The 25,134-nt window shown below is 41.0% G+C and overlaps 1 protein-coding gene across 2 annotated transcripts; it reads right to left on the bottom strand.

Annotated features, from left to right (window-relative positions):
* Positions 1-7,976: 7,976 nt before the first annotated feature.
* FAM111B (FAM111 trypsin like peptidase B) lies at positions 7,977-24,116 on the bottom strand. Of its 2 annotated transcripts, none has more exons than XM_064288026.1 (3): positions 23,750-24,116; positions 22,952-23,118; positions 7,977-12,717 (listed from the first exon to the last, which is right to left on the bottom strand). In XM_064288026.1, exons 2-3 carry the CDS (start codon positions 23,030-23,032, stop codon positions 10,690-10,692), a joined length of 2,109 nt encoding a protein of 702 aa, XP_064144096.1. In that variant the 5' UTR covers positions 23,033-23,118; positions 23,750-24,116; the 3' UTR covers positions 7,977-10,689. The 2 variants fall into 2 exon arrangements, with proteins under 2 accessions (XP_064144096.1, XP_064144097.1); XM_064288027.1 differs by having other exon boundaries at positions 23,720-24,116.
* Between the last annotated feature and the right edge of the window lie 1,018 nt (positions 24,117-25,134).

A 25,134-nucleotide genomic window follows, 5' to 3' on the forward strand; every position in this document is an offset into this window, starting at 1 on the left:
CTCTGATGGAGATGTACAAGGAGATTAATGTTTTTTTCATGCCTGCTGACACAACATCCATTCTGCAGCCTGTGGATCAAGTAGTAATTTTGAGTTTTAAGTCTTATTATTTAAGAAATAAATTTTGTAAGGCTATACCTGCCATAGATACTGATTCCTCTGATAGATAAAAGACAGAGTAGAACTGCCCATAGGGTTTCCAAGGACTGGCTGGTGGATTCAAACTGCTGATCCTTTGGTTAGCAGACAAGCTCTTAACCACTGCACCATCAGGGCTCCATTGTGCCACCAGGGCTCCTTATTTTTCCTGTTACTACCATGTTATTTAAGGAGACTGGTTGGCACAAGTAGTTTGCCATGGGCAGCTACCAGTAGGAAGACATGATACTCATTTCCAGTTCCAAATGTGGGGAGATGGGGATACCATTGTTCAGAGCTGGATCATAGAGGCCCCAGGCCCATCCAAGACCAGGAAGGCAATGCACCTAGGGGAACTGACATACCCTTGTAAGAGGCCTATAAGGGGCCTCTGCATAGATCCTTTGCAGGGCTGCCTGCCTCACCAGGACTCCAGAGACTCAAGAAGGAGGCCACCAGCAAGCCGAGGTCTTCTTTTCTCCAGGATGAGAAATAACCGCTGTGCCCTGTGCATGGAGTGCGTAGGCTGGAGTGGCCTCAGTCTACTAAGGCGGAACGCGAAGCTCCTGTGTGCATCTCTCCTGTTTCCTACCTTCTCTGGACCCTTCCTCCTGTTTTTCAGGCTTCCAAGACCTGCTGTTTTCCTGTGGGTTCCAGGGGGAAATTGGCCTTGTACCTCAGAAAATTGGGTAGGGTGGTGGTGGGGGGGTTGGCAGGGAGAGTAGGAGGGATCACACACTCATTCATCCAGAGTCTCCAATCCGGGCTTTGCTTGACTCACCCTGGTCTTTTTTGACCTTCTCAGCCACTTCTTAGGGTTGGTGCAATTTTCCCATTTCACATATTAGAAAAGAGGTTAATTTGCCTGGGGCCACGGAACTAGTTGTGTGTGTGGTGGGGGTGGGGGTGGGGCCTTAGAATATACAGCCTCCTTGGACCCTGCAAGGATATTTAGGGCATGTTCCCTCCCCTCTTGAGGGTCTGAGTCCCTTCATTTGTGAATCAAAAAGGTTGGCGTATGGGGCTGTCCTTTAAAAAAGCACATTCTTGGAGCCAACCCAATAGATTATGGCTCTATAGGTCCAGGGTAAGGCCCAGCAATCTGCATCTCTTGAAGATCACTCAGGTGAGAAAGGAATTTAGACCATCTTTAAAGCCAGTTGTTAATTTTATTTAACAAGCATATCTCGCCCCACCTATGCCTGCCACTGTCCTATACACTTTACAAAATAAAATCACTTAATACCTACAACACCTTTTTGAAAGGGGACAATTCTTGTACTCCCATTTTACAGAAGAGGAACCTGGCCCCATGCCTTTAGTCCCTAGGCTTTGTCTATCAGCCTCCATGAACCCCCCGCCCCCACCCCTCGTCGCCCACTCTGGCACTTCCCTGCCCTCCTCCCCTCTGTATGCTGTCATCCTCACCTGTCCCTCTATCACCTACTTCACTCACAGCAACCTGGAATGGGATCATTTCAGGCAGGGCCCCTCAGGGACCACCCCAGCCCCAGAGCTAAGTCCCTAGGAACAGCTCCTAGCCCTCCCTGCCAGACAGGACTCCAGGCAGGCAAAAGCTTTTCTTCACCGCTGCCTGCAGATGGCACCAGGTAACGTGAAAGTGTGTGAGAAAGGGGCCAGAGTGAGAACTGACACTGCTCAATTACTCAGTGAGGAATACTCATGGCTGTTGGCAGCGCGGTGTGGAGGTTGTCTGCCTAATCTTTACATCTCTGAGGCAGAGTTTGAACTCTAGGAAACTGACTGCTTTCCCCTGGCTGAGTGGATTGGGTGGCTGGGAGAGTTGAGCAGAGAAGTAAAATTGAGGAGTTGAGCCATTGCTCGTATGTGTTCCCTAGAGGGTCTGTTGGTCTCTGAGGTTGGGTTAGTCTGTCAGGTACACCTCCCCTCCCTTCACATTTACTAATGCCCGCTTCACCTTTTCTATCAGTTAATGAGTGCCGTTTAGTCAATTCCAACTTTTGGTAACCCCATGTGTGTCATAGGGTCATAGGATTTTCAATGGCTGATTTTTCAAAAGTGGATTGCCAGGCCTATCTTCTGAGGTGCCTCTGGGTGCACCTTTAGGTTAGCAGCCGATGGCATTAACCATGTGCACCACCCTGGGACTCCTTGTCTTCTGTTGTTGCTAGTTGCCATGGAGGCAGTTCTGACTGAAAGCGACCCCGTGTGCAGAGTAGAAACGCACCATAGGGTTTCCAAGGCTGTGACATTTTGGAAACTGATCACCAGGCCTGTCTCCTGAGGTGCCTCTGGGTAAGTTCAAATCACCAAACTTTCAGCTAATAGTCCAGTGCTTAACAGTTTGCGTTTACAAATGCTCTTCTCTCCATCAATCGTGGCTCCCTGGGTCACTGTGAAAATGTAACAGGATTCATGGGGCAGGGCTAAGGTGTCTGCTTTTATTAACAGAGCTCCCAAATATTTCTGGCCCTGGAAAGGAGAGAGAAGGCTTGTCATGGGTTGAATCGTGTCCCACAAAGAAATGTGTATCAATTTGGCTAGGCCATGATTCCCAGTATGGTGTGATAGTCTAACATTTTGTCATCTGATGTGATTTTCTTATGTGTTATAAATCCTTCGTCTATGATGTTCGACAGCAATGGGTTATGATGTTAATGAGGTGAGACAGGGGCAGTTATGTTAATAAGGCAGGACTCAATCTATGAGACTGGATTGTGTCTTGAGCCAGTTTCTTTTGGAATATAAAAGAGGGAAGAAAGAAGAGAGACAGGGGAACCTCATACGACCAAGAAAGCAGTGCGGGGAGCAGAGCCTGTCTTTTGGACCCAGGGTTCCTGCTTGGAGAAGCTCTTAATCCAGTGGAAGATTGATGAGAAGAAACTTCCTCCAGAGCCAACAGAGAAAGCCTTTCCCTGGAGCTGACACCCTGAATTTGGATTTCTAGCCTATTTTACTGTGAGGAAATAAATTTCTCTTTGTTAAACCCATCTACTTGTGGTATTTCTCTTACAACAGCACTAGATGACTAAGACAAGGCTGGCTACTTAAATATATTTATTTATAAGTTATAAATTTTTCTCTCATAAATCATGATTCAGGAAATAATATCGAAATCATTATTCCCTGTTCTTGAGCATGGAGAATGTGACTCAGCTGGAGCTGGGCTCGCAGAGACACATCAAATGGGCCATGAGATAAAGGCAATAGATGGGACAATCTCCAAAATTATCTTTTAGGGAAGAAAAATATCTTTTAGGGAGCTTTTAACATAAGCCAGAATACAAAACACTTTCCACTCTTAACTTTTTCTATTAGCATTTAGTGAATAGAATATTTGTTGGACCAGTGAAGACCCTCCTGACTGTCATTACTGAAACCTGTACCAATGATTGTTAGGAAAGACCATTCAAAATGTAAGATCACAGTTTCTAGCCAATCTGTCAAACTTTCAATGGTTTTGCCCATTTGTAATGTTAATATATACTGATGACTCTGTAACTTTCCTTGGACTTGGACAGACATGGCTACATGAGCCCCACCCTTGGGACCTTACCTTTAGCTGATTTGTATGGTCCCTAAACAAACATCTGTTGGGATGGGAGCCTCTTGAATATGTTCTATGGGATAGCTTTTACTCAGCTTCCACTGGCCTATGTTTAAAATGTATAAACCAAATTATTTTTTATTTCTTGGTAAAAATATACTCAACAAAACATATTCCAATTCAACAATTTGTATCTCTACAATTCAGTGACACCGATTACATTCTTCAAGTTGGGCAACCATTCTTATACTCCTTTTCTGAATTGTTCCTCCCCCATTAACATAAACTCACTGCCCCTTAAGGTCTCATCTAATCTTTTGAGTTGCTGTTGTCAATTTGATCACATATACATAATTCTTCACTACTTAAGTTAAACCATTGTTTGGTTTAAATATGACTACAAGAGATCATCTTGGTTTAAGGTTGAAAGGTTACTTCAGGGCAATAGTATGGGGGCTTCATCTGCCTCCATGGCTCCAGAAAGTCTGGATTCCACGAAAATCTGAAATTCTGTTTCACACCCCCCAATCTTGATCAGGATTTTTCTACAGAACTTTTTTTTAATTGTACTGTAGATGAAGGTTTACAGAACTAGCTTCTCATTAGTTAGTACACATACTGTTTTATGACATTGGTTAACAACCCCACACGTCAACACTTCCACTTCTCCACTTTGGATTCCCTATTACCAGCTTTCCTGCCCTCTCCTTCCTTCTAGTCCTTCTCCCTGGGCTGGTGTGCCCCTTTAGTCTCATTTTGTTTTATGAGCCTATCTAATCTTTGGCTGAAGGGTGAACCTCAGGAGTGATTTCATTACTGAGGTAAAAGTGTGTCCAGGGGCCACACTCTTGGGGTTTCTCCAGTCTCTCCACAAAATTTTTGATCAGAACATTCAATAATGGTAGCTGGGCACCATCCAATTCTTCTGGTCTCATTGGAAAGGGGGAAGTTGTTCAGGGAGGCAGTTAGACACACATTCTGGTAGCTCTTCCAGCTCCTTGCTCTGCTTCTTCCTCTGCTGCTCAGGACTAATATAGACCAATTATTATACCTTGGATGGTTGCTTGCAAGCTTTATAGGCCCCAGGCAGTACACAATGAACTAGGAGGTAGAATATAAATACTAAAAACAATACTAGACCAACTGACATAACCATGACCCTAAACCTTTGAACCAAGAAAAAAATCGCCTAAGATGTTTGGTTGCACATAAGCAGCATTAGCCTCTGCTCTTTCATGTGACTGGAATCCCACTTGGTCATGTGTATGACTCTTTCAATATGCTGTTGGATTCTGTTTGCTGGTATTCTGTTGAGAATTTTTGCATCTATATTTATAAGTGGTATTAGTCTGTAGTTTTTCTTGTCTATCTGTCTGGCTTTGGTGTCAGGGTAGTGCTATAGATGTTGTTGTTAGGTGCTGTCGAGTCTGACTCATAGTGACCTTATGCACAACAGAACAAAACACTGCCTGGTCCTGAGCCATCCTCACAATCATTGTTATGCTTGAGCTCATTGTTGCAGCCACTGTGTCAATCCACCTTGTTGGAGGTCCTCCTCTTTTCTGCTGACCCTGTACTTTGCCAAGCCTGATGTCCTTCTCCAGGGACTCATCCCTCCTGACAACATGTCCAAAGTATGTAAGATGCAGTTTCACCATCCTTGCTTCTAAGGATCATTCTGGTTGTACTTCTTCTAAGACAGATTTGTTCGTTCTTTTGGCAGTCCATGGTATATTCGATATTCTTCGCCAACACCACAATTCAAAGGCGTCAACTCTTCTTCGGTCTTCCTTATTCATTGTCCAGCTTTCACATGCATATGATGCGATTGAAAATACCATGGCTTGGGTCAGGGGTACCTTAGTCTTCAAGGTGAAATCTTTGCTCTTCAACACTTTAAAGAGGTCCTTTGCAGCAGATTTACCCAATGCAATGTGTAGTTTGGTTTCTTGACTGCCTGCTCCCATGGCTGTTGATTGTGGATCCAAGTAAAATGAAGTCCTTGACAACTTCAATCTTTTCTCTATTTATCATGATGTTGCTCATTGGTCCAGTTGTGAGGAGTTTTGTTTTCTTTATGCTGAGGTGCAATCCATACTGAGGGCTGTGGTCTTTGATCTTCATTAGTGCTTCAAGTCCTCTTCACTTTCAGCAAGCAAGGTTGTCTCATCTGCATAATGCAGGTTGTTAATGAGTCTTCCTCCAATGCTGATGCCCCGTTCTTCATATAGTCCAGATTCTCGTATTATTTGCTCAGCATACAGATTGAATAAAAAAAAAAAAAAAAAAAACAGGTATGCTGAAAGACTACAACCCTGATGCACACCTTTCCTTACTTTAAACCAATCAGTATCCCCTTGTTCTGACTGAACAACTGCCTCTTGATCTGTGTAAAGGTTCCTCATGAGCACAATTAGGTGTTCTGGAATTCCCATTCTTCGCAATGTTTTCCATAATTTGTTATGATCTACACAGTCAAATGCCTTTGTATAGTCAATAAGAGTAGTGCTAGCTTCATAAAAAGATTTAGGGAGTATTCCTTCCTCCCCTACACTTTTGAAGAGTTGGAACAAGATTGGTGGGATTACGGTAGAATAAATACAAGTCTGTTTAAGTTTAAAAACAGTTTTATTATGATAAAAAAGCATCTTGCAAAATGGTAAGGCACAGTGTAAGAATAATCTGAACAAAGTGCTTCAGGGGTCTGCAGTGATATAGAAGGTAATGAATAAAAAGCCAGCAAACAGAAAGGTACAGCTAAAACATGTCCATCTTGGAATCTGACTGTGATGAGCAGCTACTTACTACTGTGGCACTCAATCAACCTGTTAAGCTTTAGTCCATGAAATTTCAAGGGCCAAATAACGGTCAGGATCCTAAATACATAAAAACTTTTATCAGTCTGCCCTAATCTATGGATTTTGAGAAGGCAGAAAGAAGTGAAACAACACAAGCTTTGGAAGCAGAGGATAATATTAAAAAAGACAGTATTTCTCACTTCATTAACTTGAAGAATATTAACAGTGTAAATATATTTGTTCAGTCTAAACAAGGTGAAGAAGAAACAAGAATTTCATATTTTACTTTTACTGGTACTCCAGTCCAGGCAACAAATGTGAATGACTTCAAATGGGTAGGTGGCAAAAAGGGAGAAAGTCACTAACATATGGAAGACCATATTGCAATCAGATCTACAGCTCCTGGATAATTGCTTCTCACCAGGAACTGTCAATATTTCACTTATTATCAGTAAATCATTGCTTTTGCTGAAAAAGAAAAAAGTTTTAGTCCATCTTTTTTAGAGGAACTTTTTTTTTTTTCTGTTTATTATTTATTTATTTATTTATTTATTTTTAATAACTTTTATTAAGCTTCAAGTGAACGTTTACAAATCCAATCAGTCTGTCACATATAAGTTTACATACATCTCACTCCCTACTCCCACTTGCTCTCCCCCTCTTGAGTCAGCCCTTTCAGTCTCTCCCCTCTTGACAATTTTGCCAGCTTCCCTCTCTCTCTATCCTCCCATCCCCCCTCCAGACAAGAGTTGCCAACACAATCTCAAGTGTCCACCTGATATAATTAGCTCACTCTTCATCAGCGTCTCTCTCCCACCCGCTGACCAGTCCCTTTCATTTCTGATGAGTTGTCTTCCGGGATGGTTCCTGTCCTGTGTCAACTGAAGGTCTGGGGAGCATGGCCGCCGGGATTCCTCCAGTCTCAGTCAGACCATTAAGTTTGGTCTTTTTATGAGAATTTGGGGTCTGTATCCCACTGATCTCCTGCTCCCTCAGGGGTCCTCTGCTGTGCTCCCTGTCAGGGCAGTCATCAATTGTGGCCGGGCACCAACTAGTTCTTCTGGTCTCAGGATGATGTAGGTCTCTGGTTCACGTGGCCCTTTCTGTCTCTTGGGCTCTTAGTTGTCGTGTGGCCTTGGTGTTCTTCATTTTCCTTTGCTCCAGGTGGGTTGAGACCAATTGCTGCATCTTAGATGGCCGCTTGTTAGCATTTAAGACCCCAGACGCCACATTTCAAAGTGGGATGCAGAATGATTTCATAATAGAATTATTTTGCCAATTGACTTAGAAGTCCCCGCAAACCATGTTCCCCAGACCCCCGCGCTTGCTCCACTGACCTCTGAAGCATTCATTTTATCCCGGAAACTTCTTTGCTTTTGGTCCAGTCCAATTGAGCTGACCTTCCATGTATTGAGTGTTGTCTTTCCCTTCACCTAAAGCAGTTCTTGTCTACTGATTAATCAATAAAAAACCCTCTCCCACCCTTCCTCCCTCCCCCCCTCGTAACCACAAAAGTATGTGTTCTTCTCAGGTTTACTATTACTCAAGATCTTATAATAGTGGTCTTATACAATATTTGTCCTTTTGCCTCTGACTAATTTCGCTCAGCATAATGCCTTCCAGGTTCCTCCATGTTATGAAATGTTTCAGAGATTCATCACTGTTCTTTATCGATGCGTAGTATTCCATTGTGTGAATATACCACAATTTATTTACCCATTCATCCGTTGATGGACACCTTGGTTGCTTCCAGCTTTTTGCTATTGTAAACAGAGCTGCAATAAACATGGGTGGGCATATATCTGTTTGTATGAAGGCTCTTGTATCTCTAGGGTATATTCCTAGGAGTGGGATTTCTGGGTTGTATGGTAGTTCTATTTCTAACTGTTTAAGATAACGCCAGATAGATTTCCAAAGTGGTTGTACCATTTTACATTCCCACCAGCAGTGTATGAGAGTCCCAATCTCTCCGCAGCCCCTCCAACATTTATTATTTTGTGTTTTTTGGATTAATGCCAGCCTTGCTGGTGTGAGATGGAATCTCATTGTAGTTTTAATTTGCATTTCTCTAATGGCTAATGATCGAGAGCATTTTCTCATGTATCTGTTGGCTGCCTGAATATCTTCTTTAGTGAAATGTGTGTTCATATCCTTTGCCCACTTCTTGATTGGGTTGTTTGTCTTTTTGTGGTTGAGTTTTGACAGAATCATGTAGATTTTAGAGATCAGGCGCTGGTCGGAGATGTCATAGCTGAAAATTCTTTCCCAGTCTGTAGGTGGTCTTTTTACTCTTTTGGAGAAGTCTTTAGATGAGCATAGGTGTTTGATTTTTAGGAGCTCCCAGTTATCTGGTTTCTCTTCATCATTTTTGGTGATGTTTTGTATCTGTTTATACCTTGTATTAGGGCTCCTAGGGTTGTCCCAATTTTTTCTTCCATGATCTTTATCGTTTTAGTCTTTATGTTTAGGTCTTTGATCCACTTGGAGTTAGTTTTTGTGCATGGTGTGAGGTATGGGTCCTGTTTCATTTTTTTGCAAATGGATATCCAGTTATGCCAGCACCATTTGTTAAAAAGGCTATCTTTTCCCCAGTTAATTGACACTGGTCCTTTGTCAAATATCAGCTGCTCATACGTGGATGGATCTATGTCTGGGTTCTCAATTCTGTTCCATTGGTCTATGTGTCTGTTGTTGTACCAGTACCAGGCTGTTTTGACTACTGTGGCTGTATAATAGGTTCTGAAGTCGGGTAAGGTGAGGCCTCCCACTTTCTTCTTTTTCAGTAGTGCTTTGCTTATCCGGGGCTTCTTTCCCTTCCATATGAAATTGGTGATTTGTTTCTCTATCCCCTTAAAATATGAGATTGGAATTTGGATCGGAAGTGCGTTAAATGTATAGATGGCTTTTGGTAGAATAGACATTTTTACTATGTTAAGTCTTCCTATCCATGAGCAGGGTATGTTTTTCCACTTAAGTATGTCCTTTTGAATTTCTTGTAGTAGAGCTTTGTAGTTTTCTTTGTATAGGTCTTTTACATCCTTGGTAAGATTTATTCCTAAGTATCTTATCTTCTTGGGGGCTACTGTGAATGGTATTGATTTGGTTATTTCCTCTTCGGTGTTCTTTTTGTTGATGTAGAGGAATCCAAGTGATTTTTGTATGTTTATTTTATAACCTGAGACTCTGCCAAACTCTTCTATTAGTTTCAGTAGTTTTCTGGAGGATTCCTTAGGGTTTTCTGTGTATCAGAGGAACTTTTATGTGTGTGCCAAGTATAGTGTTAGACACTGGGATAGAAAGATGAATTAACATTCTCACCACTTAGGAACTTACAATCTAGTGGGTGAGAAAGACAAGTAGTCAGAAAGTTTTACCTCATGTGTTATAATACAGGAATAAACAAGGTGCAGTGGTAGCACATAGATGGTTTGAGAGACGCAAGCACAGAGGTGGACATTTAAGCTATAGATCCCAAACTCTGATGCGCTTGGTGGTGTAGCAAAATCCCAGGGCCTATGTGCCTGGTTCCTACACATCCCAATGATACGTTATAATTAAAATTAAAGTGAAGAACGAATTTTATTATAGCCACTTGGATCTACCTTTTGTCTGGCTTATCTGGTGAAACACATTTTTGGTTCAGATCGATGGAGGCAGAGGTCATATGCCAGACAAGCTCAAGCAGTAGCATATGTCCGAGGGACTCAGTACTGGCACTGGGCCTCATTTGCATACTATTTTTTGAAAATAAGTTGAGCATCTGATTCACCCAGTTAGGAGCACCCATGAATAATCTTCTGTGGAGATTCAGGTGCTTCGGCAGCATCGGGTGATTTGCAATCCTTAATCCCTGGGATTGTACACGAGGGGTACTGGGCTCCCAGGATTTTCATAAAGCCCATAGCTTTATGACAATATCCATTAAAGTTAAACCTCAACTTCTGTCATATGATTGCCTTAGTTTCAGTAAATCCTAAAACAGGAAATGTCAATCCACATGATCTGGTACAGAAAGAATGAGTCAAAAGCTGAGAGGAGGACCTGATTCCCTGTTATTCAATAGATAGGAATTAAGAAAGGAGAGCCTTCTCTTGAATAGTACTATGGGGACTTGAATAGGCTTATAAGTAAATAATTATAATACGGATTTCCAATAGTATTCGTTTTAAGAATACCACATTTTTAGCATTATCCGTACATCTCTGCCATATTTGTTGATTCACTTTATAAGCATCCCACCCATTCCATGGGTTCAATCTGATGATCTTGAGACAATGACCCTTGTTTCTCATTTTTTTCTTCATTGTGGTTTTCATTTTCCTTCCTAACTAAAAACTTATAAAAGCTCTCATTTTTCTGTTGAATGTCACAAATGATAGAACACATAGAATAACCAAATTCAATAAGGGCATAAGCCTTATTCACGTGTCCATAAAAATGCCCGAAGGCATGCACAGCAACCAACTTGCCAGATTCAGTAAACACCGGGGAGCCAGAGGACCCGCTGGAGAAACAAGTGTCATAACTAAGTATGTCAGTGCTCCAAAGCTCTGACTGGAAACTTCTTTTAGTAAACATAGGGCAAGCATTATTAGTGACAACACTGCTTTCTATCCGCCCATCTTGACACACTGGATACTTCCTGAGCCGTTGACTTACAGGAACCACTGCACAATCATCTATTTTCTTGATATTGCCTTCTGGGTGACCAATTAAATAAACCAAACCACTAGATGGGTGAGGGTCAATTTGCCTATATAGGTCTGGAGGAAATGCATTTCCATTTTCTTTTAGTTTTAAAATGACATAATCTAGAGTTCCATCATACACTTCACACCATGGCTCAAAAGAAAACCAATCGCTCCGAGTAGGGCAAAACTTTTCATAAGTGAAAGTTAACTCTGCACAATTACTAATTATATCTGGCCACTTATTTGGATGTGTGTCTTCACCCACAATGTGATATACGACATGTAGACAGGTCAAAATATAACCACCCTTCAAGTGAAAGCCAGTAGCATTGCCAGTGTTCCCATTATTGTTCCATGTTATGAACCCAACTGACTTACTAAGAGGAATAAGACATTCATAGGTTGCAACTGAGTTAGAATTTGCAGTCTCTTTTCCAAAGTTCTTTTCATATACTTTGAATTGTTCAGATGGTGTCACTTTTCCCTGCTTCTGTTCTTCCCTAAAATATTCTCCCAACCAAAGTGGAGCTTCATTAAAATTTGGATATCGTTGCATTATAGTGTTCAATTTTTGGAAGTTCTTTAGCCAGAGATTAGTTGCATCCTCCTGGATATCCTGATTAATAGTGTGCTGCCTACACAGACCGGGTCTTTGTGAGTTCAGTTCCCCATATTCTTCATCAGAACTGTGATGACAAAGAATAGACTGTGTTCCATGATTTTTTCCTTCAATATCATGCCTTAGACTTTGGGATTGAATTTTTTTTTCTCTGTTGTCTTTCTTCCATCCAGGATTTTCACGAGTATTGTCCTTCACAGGTCCTCCTCTAAAGATGTGCATTTCTAAGACTTTTCGAGACACTTCTTCCACTGGGGACTCTTTTTCATGAATGTTCTTATGACCTTCCATTAGCTTCCATTCAAGTTCATTGAGGTCAGAACGAAACCTGCCATCTTTACACAGAGCTTCTTTGATAGTCTCACCCTTCAAGGCATAGATACAAAGTGTACCTCCTTTTACATGAAGTTCCTTGACCTTAAGAATCTTCTTTATACTCTTCCCAACAGCAACAACGTGAAAAAGAATGCATTCAATGTTCGGGTCTTCACAATGACGTAATATCTGTCCACCTTCTTGCTGGTTACTGTTTCTTTCACCAAATGTTACTCTAAAATGAGAATCTCTAGGCAGGCACTTGAGAGGCATTCCTAAATTTATATATCCATCTATTTCTTTTTCTCCATAAACAATAATGTTCTTATTAGAATGATTTTCCATCCTTTTCTTGAAAGTGTCATTAGCTTTCAGAGCTGAGAAGATGCTCTCGTTCGGTTTGCCATATGCATTAAGCACACAAAGGTCTAATTTCCTGGAGCTTTCATTCAAAGTAAATGTGAAATGACATTGTTTCTTGATGGTGAAATTTAAGTTTGAAATTTTAGGAGCTGTTTCACGTTTACTGACATCATTTCTAAGCTCAGAGGTACTCCTACACTCTGGTACGTCAGGTAGAGAAGGACCTTCAGGGGTGTTGGAACTTGTCTGCTTCATGACAGCATCCTTAAAAAGGGAAAGATTAAAAATTTAATCAGAAATGTCTTTAATAATAATCACCTCTAATAATGTTTCATGTATTTAAAATTATATACATAATAGATTCTCTGAATAAAAATTGGATAAAAATAGATAATGAAGGATGGAAAAAAATCGATAATTATTCCATCACCAGAGATAATAACTCTATATTTAGTTTTATTTGGTTCTATTATTTTACATGCAGATAGACTTATTTTTTAATGACACTATGTTGTATGAATTGGTTTTTCAGTTTTCAGACTCTCAGTGCTCTCACAACTCACTAACAGCCTTGGAAATCACAATTTGAGGAACCATATAATATTACACTATAGAATAATTTTTAATTCATTCTTCTATTATTGGATAGCCAGGTTGTTTGCAATTTTTTACTAAACACAGTGAAAAATATTCTTATAAAATTTTTGTCTCCATATCTGAATACTTCCCTAAGCTAGACTCCCTGAAGTGAAAATACTGTGACTAAGGATATGATATGAACATATCTCACAACATACACACTGCCAAACTGCCTTCTGGGAAGGTTGTAGCAACTCACACTGCTCCTTCCCCCCTGCTGCCCAAGGAGACCAACCATATCACTCACTGCTCAAAAAGAGTTTCAATATCATTATTTTAAATGTTCGTCAGTTGATAGGTGAAATGTCATCTCATTTAATTGCTTTTTAAGTTTCATCCATTTGCTTACCAGTGAAGCTAGACTTAATACATGCTATGAACATTTGAAGCATCACCTTTCAAAAATTCTCCTTAAACATCTATTTAGATCCTGTTCAGTACATGGTTTCAACAGCATTAAAGAAATATACTAAAACGACTAATAAATCACAAGATTGGATATCCTGTGTATATCTAAATATGCATATGCATGTATCCGTTCAAAGGCCTGGTAACAGCTCAGAAACAAGATGTTGAGAATGTAAATTAATCTGATGGCCGCAGGAATGAAACACAAGGACAAAAGTGAAAAAACATTATGCCAAAAAAGTCCAAAGGACATGGATGGCAATCACTGAGGAATCTGAAGTCTCAGAATAAGGCTGGAGACAGGAAATCAGCAGGGAAAACCTGGCTTGGCTTAGGAGGCAGCTGCAGTGGAACGAGCTTAGGTTTTAGAGACAGTGCGTCTTTTCTGGCTTTTTCGTCTCCTATTGCTTCATGTTTTCAACTCGTATTTATTGTACAGGTCTATACCTGCAGCACTGACTTGTCTTCCGAGCTCCTGATACACCTTCCTGGACATCTACTCTTCGGTACCTCAGGGGCATTTCATCCTCAACACTTCCAAAATCAAAGTCAAAATAAAACTTAACTCTTAAACATGCCCCTCTTCCTGTGTTCCCTGATTCTGATAATGGTGTCATCACCCACCCAGCCACCCAAGCTAGCACCCTGCAGGGTATTCCCAGCTTCTTCCTCTACCTTATCTCTTATACATCATGCTTTTTTTAAAACTATGAAACACATATGTGCATAGCAGTATATGGTGTATACTCAAACCAAAACCCACTGCTGTGGTCTATTTTGACTCATAGCAACCCTAAAAGACAGAGCAGACCTGCTTCATAGGGTTTCCAAGGCTGTAAATCTTTATGGAAGCAGATTGCCACATGTTTCTCCTGCGAAGTGGCTGGTGGGTTCAAACTGCTGACCTTTTTGGTTAGCAGCCAAGCTTTAACCACTGCACCAGCAGGGCTCCTGATATGACTCTATTTTAAGTAATCATAACAATTACATACCTATGCATTAGGTGTTAGGGAATTTCTGCTGTTAGTTCTGCTGCCTATTACAATAGATTCGAAGCCACCAGTGTGCTCTGCCCTCATTCCCATCTCATTCTCACAGACACCACTAATTCTGAATTGATTTTAAAACGATGATTCCTTTATATTTTTTTAGGTTCAGATACATAAGTAGTCAAATCAGTAGCATATTGTTTAGTTTTGCCTGTTTTGGTTTTATATAAATGGCCTCCTATGAAATGTGTTCTGTGACTCGTTTCACTACTTACCTGATGTTCACGGTTGATGTCATATATTCGCTTTCCTGATTAAATGGAACCCAGTGTATGTATTAACTGGTTTTTGCACATTTCAGTTGTTTCTGGTTTTTCTCTACTATAAACAGTGGTACAGCTCTGCCATGAATATCCTTGTACATGTTTCCTGGTGCCCATGTCCTAGGATGTCTCTAGGTGTAGACTTAGGAGTAGAATTGCTCAGCTTCAGGGGATATCTGTATTAGATACTGCCAAACTATTTTACAAAATGCTTGTACCAACTTGCACTCCCTCCAGTGGGAAATAACAGTTCTCATTACCACACGCCCTCGTTTTAACTTGGTATTGTCCAGTTTTTAGTGCTTGCCAATCGTGTCATGTGAAATGGCATCTCATTGGTGGTATAAACAGTAATTGCCTAATTACTAATGGAGGTGAACCCTTTTCCATGCTTATGTCTACAAAATACCTATTCCTGGCTTTTCTCCATTTTCTACTGTAATTTTTTTTTATGAATGATTTTAGAAGTACTTTATATATTCTGAGGAAACCCTGGTGGCGTAGTGGTTAAGTGCTACAGCTGCTAACCAAGAGGTCGGCAGTTCAAATCCACCAGGCACTCCTTGGAAACTCTATGGGGCAGTTCTACTCTGTCTTATACGGTCACTATGAGTCGGAATCGACTCGACGGCAGTGGGTAGGTTTATATATTCTAGAAACAAATTATTCATCATTTGTGTGAAACATATTCTCTGAGTGTGTGGCTTGCTTTTTCACTGCAAAATTGATTAATCTTTTTATGTCATAAGCATACCACGCCAAGGATAAAAATATTCTCTCTCTCTCTTTCAAATGTAACAGTTTGCTTATCCCATTCAAGTTCTTCAGCCACATGGAATTATTTTTTGTATGTGGCCTGAGGCATGTATCACTTTTTTAGTTTACTCATCCCACATGGATAACTAATTGTCTCAGCACTACTAATTGAAGTACTCGTCCTTTCTCTATGGATCTATATTGCCAGCTTTGCCATATAAAATATTTTCATATAATTTGTAGGTCTGTCTCTATTCTCACTATTCAGTTCCAATGGTATATTTTTCCACATATCTGCCAAATCCTGTCGTAATTAGTTGTTGTTAGTGTTAGCTGCCATCGAGTTGATTCCAACTCATAGCAACCCAATATGTACAGAGTAGAACTGCTCCCTAGGGTTTCCATGGCTACGGCCTTTCTGGAGCAGATCACCAAGACTGTCTTCTGAGTCACCTCCGAGTAGGTCTGAACCACTAACATTTTGACTATAATAACCATTTATATCTAGTAGGACAAATTCTCTCACCTTAGTCTTTATCCTTGGTAATATTTATGATATCAGCTCTGTGTTCTTCCAATAAATATTAGTAAATTTGTTACAATACAAATCCTCACAATTGAACCAATAAGCAACATCACGGTAAGTGGAGAAAAGACTGACATCAATGATCTCATTTTACTTGGAGCCGTAATCAACGCTCATGGAAGCAGCAGGCAGGAAATCAAATGATGTATTGCATTGGGCAAATATGCTGCAAAAGACATCTTTAAAGTGTTAAAAAAGCAAAGATGTTACTTTGAGGATTAAGGTGTGCGTGACCCAAGACATGATATTTTAAATTGCCTCGTATGTATGTGAAAACTGGACAATGAATACGAAAGACCAAAGAAGAATTAATGCCTTTGAACCATGGTGCTGGAGAAGAATACTGAATATACCATGGAATGCCAGAAGAACAAACAAGTCTGTCTTGGAAGAAATACAACCAGAGTACTCCTTGGAAGCTAGGATGGTGAGAATTCATTTCATGTACTTTGGACATGTTATCAGGAGGGACCACTCCCTGGAGAAGGACATCATGCTTGGTAAAGTAGAGGGTCAGCAAAAAAGAGGAAGACCCTCAATGAGATGGACTGACACAGTGGCTGCAACAATGGGCTCAAACATAGTAAAGATTCTGAGGATGGCATAGGACTAGGCAGTGTTTTGTTCTGTTGTACACAGGGTCGCTGTGAGTCAGAACTGACTCAACAGCACCTAACAACAACACGGAGATTGCACAGAGCTTAGAATACTTACTGTTCCCACCAGTCAGAGGGTAAACCTCATAATTTTGGAGCATCAAGTACAATATTTAAAACGGTTTTGCCTCTGTAAGGGGGCAATGTAGTTAACCATATTAGGAGAATAAAAATTTTAAAACATGATAGTTTCAACAGACACAGAAAAAGCACTTGATAAATTTCAACAACCATTTCTGATAAAACTATCAGCAGTATATGGATAGAAGGGAAATTCCTTAACCTCATAAAGAGTGTCGACAAAAAAACATACTAGTAACATCATACTTAATGGTGAAGGACTGAATTCATTCTCCCTAGAGTAAGGGAAATGGTAAGGCTGTCTGCTCTCATCACCCCTATTCAACACTGTACTGGAGGGTCTAGCTAGGGCAATAAGGCAAGAAAAAAAACTAAAAGACATTCCGATCAGAAAGAAATAAAACTACCCTAACTCACAGAGGCATGATCATCTATGTAGAAAATCCTATGGAATGTATTTTTACAAAGGTACCAGAAATAATAAGTGAGTTTAGTGACAACCAGAAAGAAAAAAAAAAGTCATTTATAATAACATCAAAAACATGATATCCTTAGAAATCTGAAAAAACATGTGCAAGACCTTTATTCTGAAAAATATGAAATATCACTGAAATAAACTTCAGAAGGCTTAAATAAACAAAGGGATATATCATGTTCAGGATTGGAAGACTGCATATTGTTAAGATTTCAGTCATCCACAGTTAAGCCAAGGAAATATGAATAAAAATTCCAGCAGGCCCTATGTAGAAACTGAAAAGCTGACTCTAGAATTTACACAGAAAAAGGATCTAGAATAGTCTAAGTAACTTTGAAGAACAAAGTTGGAGGACTTTAACTATCTGATTTTAGGAATTATTATCATGCTACAGTAATGAAGACAGTGTGCTATTAGTGAAAGGAGACACAAACAGATCAATGGAATAGACTCGTAAGGCCAGGAACAGACCCATATGATCACGTACAATTGATTTTTAGAGAAAATTTTTGTGATCTTAAATTTGGCAAAGACTTCTCTGATATAAAACCAAAAGTACGCTCCAAAAAAGATATACTGAATAGGCACACCCATATTCATTCCATCAGTTTTCACAATAGCAAAAAGATGGAAACAACCTAAGTGCCCATCAACAGATGAATGGATTGACGAAGCGTGGTACGTACACACAATGGAATACTACATAATGATAAAGAATAATGACGAATCTGCAAGACAGCTCACAAAATGGATGAATTTAGAGGACATTACACTGAGTGAAATAATTAATTTTTTCCTTCTTTTTTATTATTTCCTCTCTCCTTTTTGGTGTTATTCTATTTTTTTCCCCAATTTTTAAGTTAGCTACTTAGCTCATTAGTTTTCATTCTTTCTTGTAATATTTCCCTATGAGTTGAGTGTTAGTTTCATCTCACTGATTTTGATACATTGTATTTTCATTATGTTTGAGCTTTTTTTAAATAATTTTTATTGTGCTTTAAGTGAACGTTTACAAATCAAGTCAGTCTCTCACATACAAACTTACATACACCTTACTACATACTCCCACTTACCCTCCCCCCAATGAGTCAGCCTGCTCCCTCCTTCCAGTCTCTTCTTTCGTGACCATTTTGACAGTTTCTAACCCCTCTACCCTCCAGACAGGAGACACCAACACAGTCTCAAGTGTCCACCTGATGCAAGTAGCTCACTCCTCATCAGCGTTTCTCTCCAACCCATTGTCCGGTCCAATCCATGTCTGATAAGTTGGCCTTGGGAGTGGTTCCTGTCCTGGGCCAACAGAAGGTTTGGGGACCATATCTGCTGGGATTCTTCTAGTCTTAGACCATTAAGTCTGGTCTTTTTATAAGAATTTGGGGTCTGCATCCCACTGTTCTGCTCCCTCAGGGGTTCTCTGTTGTGCTCCCTGTCAGGGCAGTCATCGGTTGTGGCCGGGCACCATCTAGTTCTTCTGGTCTCCAGATTATGTGGTCTCTAGTTCACATAGCCCTTTCTGTCTCTTGGGCTCATAATTACCTTGTGACCTTAGTGTTCTTCATTCTCCTTTGATCCAGGTGTGTTAAGGCTCATTGATGCATCTTAGATGGCCGCTTACTAGCATTTAAGACCCCTGATGCCACACTTCAAAGTGGGATGCAGAATGTTTTCTTAATAGAATTTATTTTGCCAATTGACTTAGATGTCCCCTGAAGCCATAGTCCCCAAACCCCCGCCCCTGCTCTGCTGACCTTCGAAGCACTCAGTTTATTCAGGAAAATGCTTTTGGCCCACTCCAGTGGTGCTGACCTCTCCCGTGTTGAGTGTTGTCCTTCCCTTCACCTAAAGTAGTTCTTATCTACTATCTAATCAGTAAATAACCCTCTCCCACCCTCCCTTCCTCCCCCCTTTCATAACCACAAAAGAATGTGTTCTTCTCAGTTAAACTATTTCTCAAGATCTTATAATAGTGGTCTTATACAATGTTTGTGCTTTTGCATCTAATTTCACTCAGCATAATGCCTTCCAGGTTCCTCCATGTTATGAAATGTTTCACAGACTCATCATTGTTTTCTATCGATGCATAGTATTCCATTGTGTAAATATACCACAATTTATCCATTCATCAGTTGATGGACACTTTGGTTGCTTCCAGCTTTTAGCTATTGTAAACAGTGTTGCAATAAACATGGGTGTGCATTATGTTTGAGTTTTAAGTGCTGTGTAATTTTCATTACGATTTTCTCCAACGCTCTTTGGGTTTTAAAAACATTTTTTTCCCAAATATTTGACTTTTAGGGGGCAGGAAAGTGTCTTCTGTTATTGATTCCTGACGTAATTCCTTTGTGAAATATATATTATATATCGTCTTGGCATTTTGAAATTTGTTGTTCTTTGATTTATGGCTTAGATGTTGTTAATTTTCATTAACATTCAAAAATTATTTTTAAAAGTCGTATGCTTTATTTCTTGTGTTGTTGTTGTTAGCTGCTGTAAAATCAGTCCCCCAACTCATGGGGAACACAGAATGAAATGCTCCTTACCACCCCCATGATTGATTGGGGATTATATCTTTGCGGGCTGATTTTAGGAAAGAGATCACAAGGCCTTTCTTCCTAATCCATCCCAGTCTGGAAGTTCTCTGAAACTTGTTCAGCATCTTTACAACACGTACAAGCCTAGCCTTCACAGATAGATAGTAGCTGCTCATGAGGTGCACTGGCAGGGAATCGAACCCAGGTCTCCCACATGGAAGGTGCCCCCATATTTCTTGTGTACACTGTATTTGATCAAGGTTTTTAATTGCATTTTCCACAAAATTTTGGTAGCGTGATCTCTCAGTTAAGAAAATTGTGTGTTCAAATCACCCACCATACTGGTAATTTATCAGTGTTTCCTTGAAGTACTATCAATTTTTCCTTTTGTATTAAACTTATGTTAGTAGATATATATATACCAAAAACCAAGCCAAACCCAGTGCTGTTGAGTCAATTGCAACTCATAGCGACCCTATAGGACAGAGCAGAACTGCCCCATAGAGTTTCCAGGGAACATCTGGCGGATTTGAACTGCTGACCTTTTGGTTAACAGCCGTAGCACTTAACCAGTATGCCACCAGGGTTTTATATATATACGTATGTATTCATACTTGATAATCTTTCTGTTGAATTGAAAGCTTTAAAAAAAAAAGGTGACCCTGTTTCTCTCTCCTAATAATTTTGGCCTTGACGACTATTTGCTCTGGTAATAACATAGCTATTTCAGCTTTGTCTTTAATTAGTGTTTGTGTGGTATTACTTTTTTCCACCCTTTTCTAACATCTTTGTATCTTCATATTGTGTACCCCATTTAAATGACATAAAATGGATTTCTTTTTAAGTAAGTAGCTGGAGCATATATCCACTTTTATTGACTGGGAATGCTAATATATTTGTATTTATTTCTATCATCTTGTTGTGCCTTTTATTTTTCCCACTTCTTCTAGATTCATATTCTCCCACATTTTTGTCCTCTTTTGATACCACTGCCCCTCCCCGCATTAGGCTTTCCCCTCCCCAGATAGTTTGAAAGTTTTATATTGTAGTTCTGGTTTTTGAGTGGATGCCCTAGACCAGTACTGTCCAACAGAACATGTATTAAACTGCATGAATGGAAACAGGGAACCTGGGGTAGAAGAAGGCACAGTGGTGACAAATCATAGGGTTGGCATCCAATGTCACAAAACAATTTGTGTATTAACTGTTTAATCTGAAACTGTTTTGCTCTTAAACTTTTACCTAAGTCATAACTTTTTTTAAAAAAGGAAGAAGTATAGCCATTGGCCACATGTGGCTATTGAGTACTTGAAATGTAGTTAGTGAAGCTGAGTATTTGCATTATTCACTTTATTTCATTTAAATTAAATTAAATTTAAATAGCCACATGTGGCTAGTGGCTACCATACTGTACAGCACAGCCCTAGATATTTTAACATGAATATGCAGCTCAGCAAGGCCTATATTAAATCCCTCCTCCTAAATAATACAAGGACAAAAACCCCTAAATACTTCTCCTTTCTTACAGAATAAAATCCAAAGACTTAAGCATGGAGTTCAAGGAAGGAGAAGACATTGCAACTATTTTCCAAAAAGTTATTTTACCTCTCTTCCATTTTCAGCAGTTATTAATATGCATAGAAGTGAATCCACGTCAGCTACAGGAATGGATCTTGACTGATGTAAATACCCTCATACCAGGTGGTTTTGTGCATGAATGTTTGTGTACTTAGCCTGGGAAAATTAGATGCAAGAAGTTTTCTCAGGATACGAAGAGAGACTCACTCTCTCATTCTGGATAGGATAAGATGAAAAGCAGGGCATACACATGAAAAACATAAATAAATCCTTGAAGATTTTTATGGACTGTTTGAAGAACTGTTTACGGCTGAATTAAAGTTCAATTGTCCTCTGGACATTTCAGGTCTGTAAACCAGTAGATCCATTTTATTAGTTCATAGTTAACAAATTTTGTTTCACAGTAAAAACTGTTCCCTGGCAATACTAAAAGTTCTGACTGATACAAAGTCTACTGTGACAGCTCTGTTGTTGTTGTTGTGTGTGGTTCAGTCAATTCCGACTCATAGCAACCCTACAGTACAAAGTAGTACTGCCCCATTGGGTTTCTGAGGCTGTAATCTTTAGGGGAGCAGACTACCAGGTCTTTTCTGCTGTGAAACAGCTAGTGGGTTCAAACTTTCAACCTTTCGGTTAACAGCCATGCCACTGTGCTTAACCGCTGTGCCACCAGGGCTATAATATTCCCTAAATATGCTTTCTTGCATACATGCCTTTGCTCAGGCTATGCCGTCATCCTTGATCCACTTACCTGGTGAAATCTTCTTCAATGTTTAAGACTTTTCTTACATGCCACTGCTCTAATTTCTTGAGTCCAAATTAAGCTTTCTTCTCTCTGCACTCTAAAAACCCTTGCCTGTATCTCGATTTAGTACTATCATTTTGTAATTTTTGAGTAAAATGGTGTGCTGGTCAAACACCTGGCTTCTGAAGCCTGACGGCCTGGGTTTCATCTGGAAAATGGAGATGATACTCTCTGTTGCATAGAGTTTTTTAAAAATATTAAATGAGTAATTGATATGATGTGACAATCATAATTTCATGTACATGGTAATTTCTCAGTAAATATTAACTATATCACTTTTGCCTGTCTATTCTTCCAATGATATAAAGTGTCTATACTGTTCGTTGGTCACCATGTTATCCTAAAACGCTTTTGCATTGTTATTTAACTCATACACTATCCTTTTCTTTTCCGCAAGCACTTATATCTATGAGCTCCCCAGATACCTTCTAAACAATGCAAGAAAAGTGATTGTAACTACCATTCTTTGTGAACTTAGCTCCTTCCAAGGACCTAATACAGCCCTATGTTAGAGTGCTGCTCCAGTAAAGAGTTGTAAAAAAACAGACATACCTCTGAAAATTCAGTGATTGTAACTACCATTCTTTGTGAACTTATCTCCTTCCAAGGACCTAATACAGTCCTATGTTAGAGTGCTGCTCTAGTAAAGAGTTGTGAAAAAACAGACATACCTCTGAAAATTTAGGTCTGGAACCCTGGTCATTTTCGCTATCACTGAATGACTTGTTCTCTTCAGTCTTTATGAAATTCATGATGAGTTCAAAGAGAATATATCTGACCTCCACTATTGTCCAAGATGTAGAAACAAGGATTCGATTTACTCTCCCACCTGAAATGACTGAACAAAAAAGGCAAAATATAAGAAACAGCAACTTTCAAACAGTGGACATCATGCAGCACAGGGCATTGAATCCTGATCCCTGAAAGGGAACTGAAATGCTGCAAGCCCTGTGATTACCTCAGCACACTGTCTGGGCAGAGATTCCAGGCCGTATCTCAGGGAGGAGAAACACAGGCAATCTGACAGTCCCCATGAGTGGTAAGACAAGCTGGGTGTTTGGAAAGGCCAACATGGCTAACGTGGGTAGTGCAGAGAACTAGCCAGAAGAGAGCTAGAGCTACAGCGAGAGAGAGAGAGTGCCAGGTATCTGCAGTGCTGGGTACTTCTTAAAATTTCTGGTAAATATTATGAATAGGTCTGGAGGGCAGCTAGGGAATTTGCGCTTTTAACAACGTCCCCAACCCTCCCTCCCCTTTACTGTGCGCCACACATTGCCTGAACAGCCGCCTGGGCTATCTGGAAGGGTCTTTTCAGCAGTAAAACTCTATTACTCCAGTTGCTTTCTGAAGCTGGGGAACAGGAGTTTTTACAATGGGCAGCGGTCCAGGCTGAGGTCTTTCTGCCTAGTGCCCTTGTCAGCCTTCCCCCAACAACTCACGTCTGTCCTAGCACCAGAAGAATCACTCACAGAAGAGGAGAGTCTGCCCCAACCGTGCCTGTGACCGCCACACCGGGATTCCCAGGAGCTGCGAAGATGGCTTCCCGCTCGCTGCCTAGGCAGGAAATTGTCGCTTTAGCAGGAAAAATTGCGCTCTCGGGAACTGACACTGCCTCTGGCCAATGAACGGCCTCTATGGAAGCACTCATCCATGCTAAAGCCAATTGGATCCGCTCCCGCCACTGAGTGGAGAGGCGGGAAAGGATGGGAAGGGACTTGATTCCTCTCCAAAGACACAGACTGGGGGACGCGCCCAACCACACTATTGGTCCTGATGACCTGGCCTCCACCCATCCACTCCCCACCCGGGTCCAGGGCCAGCTTCCGCGTCCCGCGATAAACTCCAAGCTGCCACGTTCATCACCCCCCTCTCCCCGCCCACCACGTCCCCTTCCCTGATTGGAAGCCGCGCCCGTCGGGGGAGGAGCTGACGCAGCGCTTGGAGACAGTAGTGGGTGGCTGGGCGCGTTTCGGCTTCCCAGCGAGCGCTGGCTCCGCTGCGGTCGCGCAGAGCAGGAGCGGCGACCCGGGCTTGGGAGCAGCAGGGCGAACAGGCTGGCCGCCAGCGCTTCGTGCGCAGCGCTCGCTGACCTTCAGCCGCTAGGAGGTGTGCGGTGGCGCGGCGGCGGGAGGAGGACCCGCCCGGTTAGGAGGCCGCTGCAGTGCTGCGGACCTTCAACCCTGGCTCTTCACCGTCCTCTAGCGGAGGAAATGGCCCAAGGCAGGCACCGTGGCCACAGTCCGTGGTTGTGGTGGGGCCTACTGGGACTTGGCTCCCCGGCAAATGAGTCAGCCTTTCCTAGGAGCTGATGCACATGCATTCTGCCAACCAGGAGCAGGAAGGGCCGACTCCTGCACGCCCCAGAAATCAGTAGTTCTCAGGACGCGCATCGGTATGTGCAGAACGTTATAGTCCTGAAGGGAGACTCCAGCATTGTTGTTGTTGTTAGGTGCCCTCCAGTTGGTTTGGACTCATAACGATCCTATGTAAAACAGAACAAAAAGAGTCCTGTGCCATCCTCACAAGCAATCATTGTTATGCTTGATCGCATTGTTGCAGCCACGGTGTCAATCCGTCTTATTGAGGGTCTTCCTCTTTTTTGCTGACAGTCTCTGTTTTACCAAGCATGATGTTCTTCTCCAGGGACTAGTCCCTCATTACAACATGTTCAAAGTAAGTGAGACAAGTTTGGCCAACCACACTTCTAAGGCGCATCCTTGTACTTCTCCCAAGACAGATTTTTTCATTTTCTGGTAGTGCATGGTGTATGCGGTATTCTTTGCCAACAGCTAATTCAGGCGTCAGTTCTTCTTGGGTCTTATTCATCGCCCAGCTTTCCATAGTATGAGGTGAT

This window comes from Loxodonta africana, chromosome 7, assembly GCF_030014295.1.
Source record: "Loxodonta africana isolate mLoxAfr1 chromosome 7, mLoxAfr1.hap2, whole genome shotgun sequence".
NCBI classification, from domain to species: Eukaryota; Metazoa; Chordata; class Mammalia; order Proboscidea; family Elephantidae; genus Loxodonta; species Loxodonta africana.